At 33.2% G+C, this 7,124-nt stretch overlaps 1 protein-coding gene across 1 annotated transcript; it reads right to left on the bottom strand.

Annotated features, from left to right (window-relative positions):
* Window positions 1-1,775: 1,775 nt before the first annotated feature.
* LOTGIDRAFT_183025 (hypothetical protein) lies at window positions 1,776-6,924 on the bottom strand. The gene is made up of 4 exons (XM_009061868.1): window positions 6,753-6,924; window positions 5,206-5,327; window positions 2,919-3,118; window positions 1,776-2,223 (listed from the first exon to the last, which is right to left on the bottom strand). Exons 2-4 carry the CDS (start codon window positions 5,303-5,305, stop codon window positions 2,083-2,085), a joined length of 441 nt encoding a protein of 146 aa, XP_009060116.1. The 5' UTR covers window positions 5,306-5,327; window positions 6,753-6,924; the 3' UTR covers window positions 1,776-2,082.
* Window positions 6,925-7,124: the final 200 nt, after the last annotated feature.

Here is a 7,124-nt window from a genome sequence, read left to right as displayed (position 1 = left end):
TCTTAATGTGCTTTTCATGCTCTTTCAAGTGATTTATAACAATCGTTTTTTAAAGCAAAATTGAAATTCGTGAATTTTTCAAATTTGAGTTTTTTTTACAATATTTCTGTTTCTTTGAGCTTGGTGTGTATATATCTTATGACCTATTTTATGTAGAACATTGAAACTTGGAACACAACAAGACAATTTGAATTTGAATTAACCTATGACAAAAAAGTTGAGGTCGGCGTGGCACATCCGGGTTGAATTACTAATTGTTTACATTTTGGGAAAGGGGCATAACTCGCATAGGATACATTTGTTCAAAAAGGAACTTTGCACACAATTACCTCATGATTTTGGCCAGTTTGTGTTAATAGGTCAATTGTTTCAGCTTTATAGTTCCAAAAAAGGAACGGGTTTTGAAATTTCTATATTTTCAATTTTCTATTTTGACCTTTATTGACTCTTGTTGACCTATATCTTTTGACCTGTATAATGTAGAAGCTTTAAATTTGGAACACAACATAACATTCAGAATATCAATTAACCTATGCAAAAGAAATTGAGGTGGGCGTAGCACATCCGGGTTAAATTACTCATTATTGACAATTTTGGCAAGGGACATAACTCGCAACGTTTACATTTGTTCAAAATGGAACTTTGCATACAATTACTTCATTCGTTGAGCCACGTTGTCTTAAAAAGTTCGATTGTTTCAGCTTTATAGTTCAAAAAAAGGAACAGGTTTTGAAAATTCAAAATTTTCAATTTTTGACCTTGACCTTTTTTGACCCTGATTTTTGTAGGATCCTTCACATTGGCTATCTATTTATACTTTTATATTTGCTGTCCTATCTCAACTTCCGGTTTTATAGCCGTATATAATTAAAAATTTGGATGACTTGTATCTCGTAACCTTGACCTTTGTTGACCGTCTCCCTTTCAATGTCAAATGTCATTGACCTTGGCTATCTTCTGATACTTTCATTTGTGAGGGCTGTCTACTTCCGTTATAACAATCTTACAAACAATTCTTCTCAACTTTAGACTGATCTTGCGCGTGATGTAATTATCGTAGAAGGTTGATTTTTTCAGAGTCTTTAGCATTTTGCTACATTTGCAAAGTCCCACTCTGTGCCACGTGTGGCTCTAGTTCTTTTTGGATTTATAAATGTTAGAAAAATACATTATCTGAAACTTAGGGCGCGATTTTTTAGCCAATCCCAAACTGGATTCTGAATCTTTGCTACTCGTTTGTCCTGAATCTGAATTTCGAATTCGTCAAACTGTTTTCTGGGGCGGATTCCAAATGGCGCCCAAGTGTGTAAGGAGTAATGACTTCCCCCCCATATCTAACAAATCCGGGCCTGTCTCTGTGAATATAGAGTTCGCCAAACAAAGGCCGTGGTGTCTATATAGGATTATGTTCAAATGCACCAACTCAGCACTTTTGGTGCTTTAATTATCAAGCTACATGAAAGTCTTTGCCATGCCCCAGTGAGCATATTGCCTGTATGAACCCTCTGATACCTAGTGACCGGAGAGGGCAGTTATAACTCCCTCCGTTATTCTGAAAACCTTTTTTTTTAAACGATATTTTCTTCACAATTATATGAAAAGGATTGGGGAACAGGCTTTCGCCTATATAACCCCTCTCCTGAAAATTCCGTCGCGAATACCATACTCGGATCAGTTTAACTGAGGGTTGGGGTAACACATTTGTCAAGGGTGGATAACTGAAATCCCCACATCCTCGTTTCTTTATTGGTGGACATGGGTTAATTGACACATCTATCAATAAAAATATCTATATTTTGAGATAGAAAATTTGTAATGTTAATAAATAATTCTATAATAATAAATCCGACAATAATTGTCAATATGATAAAATAATAACAGACTCACAATGGTTTAAACTTAAACAAAGAAAAACAGACCTAATAACATTGAAAAAATAGAGAAAAAAAAATGCTGAGATTAACTGCATTGTGCATACACACGAAACATCAACATTTCCATTTACTTTTATCACAAAAATGAAAAATACCAACTATTGTAATGACAATATTATATGCATAGGCCTATACATGTATTAAATTTTTACTTCCATGGAAAATTTTTTCCTTCGGTATCAGAGGTCACTTCATTTCTTGCATTTTGGTGGATGGTTTCTCCTGTTTCACCATCTAATAAGGTAAAATTAGGTATTCCACGAATTCCATACTTCTCCTTTATCTGTTTCTGGAGAAAGAAAAAAAATTTCATAAAATTTGAAAAAAATAGTAAACAATTATCAGCTGATATGACAGTATTTTATCTGCTATTTTTAGCGTCTGTATGACAGTAAATACAACCGAGGACTGTTGGAAATGTCAAACGCAATGAATACAAAAAAGTCTTCCGTTCGCACCCTGCGTATCAATATACCCACGTATATAAGTACAGTGGAGCTTCGTATATCCGCACATTCCCGTTCCCGATAAAATCGCGCGGTTGAACGAAAATCCAGATTGTTTAAACATGCCATACCATAACTATAGAGTTATGTCCCTCCCTTCCTATCATAGAACGGTAATAACAATTAGGTTTCGCTAATGACATAAATTACCAAGCCGTATCTTCGTAGCGATAATGTTTTTTCCGTAGCCATGTTGAATCCGAGTGAGACTGAACGAAAAATTATAAGTAGTATTTTATCCCAATCCCTGGTGAGGTTCGAAAGGGCTGGCATGGAAAAAGTGCGGATGGGATAATAAACGGAGGGCCTGTGGACTGTGCACGTTAAAGGTCGTGCTGTCCCTGTATAATTTCCTACATTGAACAATTACATTGCGTTTACCCATCCCTAGTAGCAATAACAGGTGCAAAAAGGATGTAAATTCGATTTCTTTTAATTCATTCTTTTTCATTGAAAAAAATATTTATTTGGAACTTACTGTTATATCAGTTTCAGATATATCAATTGCTAACCATGGCATGCTATCAAAATAATTTTTAAACTCCTCTGCACTTCGATCTGAACTAATGAATATAATCTCTAATTTTTTTCCTTCTGCATTCAATTTATTATAAAATTCAGCAAGAACAGGTGTAAAACCTTTACATGGTGGGCACCAGTGGGCAGAGAAATACAAACCTAAAAATATAAAATGGATACCATCAGTTGAACATTACCAAAATTGATTTCAATGGCCAATCCACAATAAGATTAATTACGATTTTGAATGAAAAAACATTTCAATGCATAAATAAATTCAAACCATTTCAGAAAAATAAGGGGTATAGAAAAACGTCTTCATTTACTCCGTTTAAGAAAAACTGAAAAGTTGGAGTCAAATTGAAAAGTTGTACACAAAAACCAAATAGATTTAAAGGAAAAGGTAAGCCATTTTTTAGCATACTTTAGTATCAGAAACTGGAATTTATTAGCCGAGATAATCAGTAATAGTGTTCACAGCTCAATGTCGAAATTTGAGCCCTCAAATCCATGTGTGTTTTAATGTAAAAGTGACGTCTCGTCAATTTAAGATACCCTGTGATATATAGAAAAGATATATAGAAATAGTGAGTAAAATTCTTAGTTTGAAGTAGCCTATTTTTGAAAGGAATTATGTGAATTTCGTACATTTGTAGTACTTCTGAAGACTATTTACATATAATCAAGACTAAAATCAACCCTCCAAAATGGCACACCTGTCCCTTTAACATGGATGCTCAACGATATATCGAACGGTCCCCAAAGAAATTCTGTACATGGAATGATTCATAATCATTATACAATTAGGCCTTAGCACAAAAGGATGAATTGTAATATTGCCTAACTATGTATATAATCCGGTATAGTATTAAGCCACAGATGTTTTGCTGTGATCCTGTATGTAAGCTTTATTACTATTATTATGATTACATAGCTGGACTCTATAAGAGCATTCACGGCTAACTCTCATTGATTTGTTTCTATAACTTATTGATTAGTTCATCCGTTCGTTATGGTGTTGATGAACATCAATAATATATCAAATCAGATCAACGAAATAATGGTAAAACTGTTTAACGTTATCTTAAAGACGGGTGCCAAATGACTGTACCATGAAGTCCTTGTACAAAACCAAAGGTAGTATCTTCCTTCACCGATAATTATAGAGGAATCACTCTCTTTAGTTGCCTTAAAACAATTTCACTTCTTGCATTAATTTCCGCTCTTATTGAAAACTTTAAATCTAATTGTCTCGACTGTAAAATCAAATCTGTATTGGATAATTGTTCCTTATGCTTTTACCGGCATAATCTCAATATCGTTAACCCTAAGTTACTAAAAATGGAACTGAAACGTCGTTTATATGATATTTATAACAAATAATGTTGGGCTACTATAATAGCTTATGTAAGAAATACAGGTCTACATCAAATAATATTAAAATAAACGAAATACTGATAAATGTACTGTGGTCATTTACATGTTATTGAAAATTATGTTAGTATTTCTCCTTTATCTCCCGGGGTTGTATAAGAGAATAAATTATCCATCTATCTAGTTGATCTGTAGATCTGCAAGAATAAGCCTGATCAGATACATATAGTTTATGTAACTGCACCAAAAGGTGAATATAAAAAAACATATTAATGTCCAACAAACAAAACATTGTTATCCGAGTGAAGAAAACTTGAAGTCTTATTCCGCGCACGGGTTTATCATTCCCGTCACAAAAATTCATATCAAGTTTTCTGGATAATAACATTTTATATTAAATTATAATAAATTATATTATATATAATATATTGGGACGTCACCTGGATGACATATTAATCTTTTCCGTATATATCGTCATTGGGCTTCTAATTTGATTACACTTTGTATTGTAAGCTTATTTGGTTGTAGTAATGGAATATGGTCGGTTGTCATAATTTTGTTCTTTGATCAAGACAATAGTTATTGATGCAATTGGTAATACCTTGACGTGGTGAAGATGACTTGCAGGATACCTATGATGCATTCCTTTATCTCTTTCATAAAGGTAGGGCATAAAACTCCATTCATTTCATTGAATTTTCTATTAATCTCATAATAATAAGTAACAGTAATATATATATTAAAACTGGTACTACGAACAGAGCAGGTGGCCTTATATTTTATTTTACGAAATGAACAGCAGATGTCGTGAAGCACGAACAAAATGAACTATTGCAGAAAATATTCAAGAAATTAACTAGTTGCCTACTAACCGACATATTTATCTTTTCCACAGAACGACGAAACATCGACTTCTTCTCCTTTGTTATTCCTCACTTTCTTCACTTTCAATATTTCTTCTATAGCAGACATTTTCCTCACAATATGTTAACTTCTACAATACAAATCAACTTGTTGACTCGTAATGTCTAATATAACTATTTGTTGTTGTTTTTATTTACTCTGTCACCATCACGTGATACAGTGTATTGATTATATCACGTGACATGTTTATGTGCGGCTTAGGCCAATAAAATAATACTTTGATTTATGATCCAACTCAGACAGCCACCTGGTTTTCATAAAATAACAGTTTTTAAAATAAGAATAGGCCTAAATGAATATAATTTCTTTTTCTAATTTGTGACAGTTACCTTCTCAGCGTTACTGAACACCCTCAAAAACTTACTAAAAAAATAACAAGGTCAAAGTCAAAGCCAGTTTAAGGCTTAGGCCTATAGAAAAATAATCAGAGATTAAACAACTCTATGTATACATGTTGTGACAAGAAATCATTCAGACTTGTACTCATAAACTATATATAACTGTTGTTTGGTTACAGTAGACTTATTCAACATATATAAAGTTAGCTTCAAAGTAGCATATGTAAGGCCCAGCTACATTAAAGTTAACCTATCACTATCTTTACAAGATAAAAAAAAAAAAACCTAACACTATCTAATATTTCGTGGTCTTGATGGCATATGTAGAGGTCATTCATGTTCAGGTGTTTCAATTCGGTTGTCCATTGTCAGATGTTGTGTCAGAAATTGAAAAAGAAACAAAATGGAATAAATTTGCCAGGAGTGATAATGCAGAATAGGAGGATAAAAATATCCACTTTGATTTGTTTCACTATTTAAGTATTGTAGTCACAGTAAAACCAGAGTTATTTCCCCTCTATTGTATAATTTGCCCACAATGTATTTCAGTGAAGTTGCTTCTACCAATTTAAATTCGAATAAATTTAACATTCTCGCATGTCGTTTAAGCTCACCAAGGACGTATATAATATAATATCAGAACGCCTGCAAATATATGTGAGAGAAATACTTTATATACTTTCTTAGAGCAATTCTAAATTGTTTCAATACTGGATATTGATTATATTGCCTATTTTCACAGTTAGGCCTACTGAGTAGAAAAGCAGGGCGTTAAACTCAATCATTTCATTTAGAATAGATCCATCGTCCTTATCCACCATGCCTTATTTGAGATTTATTTCCACAGTTTATCTTTCATAAATTTAAATGATAACAAAATATAAATATCTAGATCTATGTGGCTTATAATGAAAAGGAATCACCAAGACTGAAATTTGATCTATGAAATGTTCTGGTTTTAAAGGAGGTCTGAATATTTCTATAGACTGTGCTGAATGTAATTGAAGATTATGTTCTACACGTATATATCACGTTCTTGCTATAGTAGGAACATTTGAGGAGTGTATGTAGATGTATGTCAAGGCCAAGATGTGGTATATTATTCTGATTATGGTTTACCACTGTGTATATAAACCACTCCCACGCACGAGCCTTACCGAACAGCTGTCAAAAATAATTGGTTCCTCACACAAAGAAGATTCGATTCGGCAGTCCAAAACCACACACATAAATTCAGATCAGAGAAGCCAAAACATGTATTATAATGCAGAAATCTGAGCATATTAGCATTCAGCTCAAAAGATCGTAGTGCTGCTCGATACATATCTGACTTCTATAGACACCTTTATTTCATTACGGAAGTTTGTCAATGTTGGATTGTACGCCACCGAATACGGCAAATCCGTGTCCCTAGATAGGGCTCCGTACAAAAGCGATAAGCTCTCATATCAGTTAACATATTTCATAATTTTCATATAACATATCTGCACAAATTAGAATCTTTACATTCACATAATTTTGAAAAGGTC

This window comes from Lottia gigantea (assembly GCF_000327385.1).
Source record: "Lottia gigantea unplaced genomic scaffold LOTGIsca_5, whole genome shotgun sequence".
Classification (NCBI taxonomy): Eukaryota; Metazoa; Mollusca; class Gastropoda; family Lottiidae; genus Lottia; species Lottia gigantea.
The sequence above is the reverse complement of the archived record's forward strand: the minus strand, read 5'-3'. Positions and strand labels throughout refer to the sequence as shown.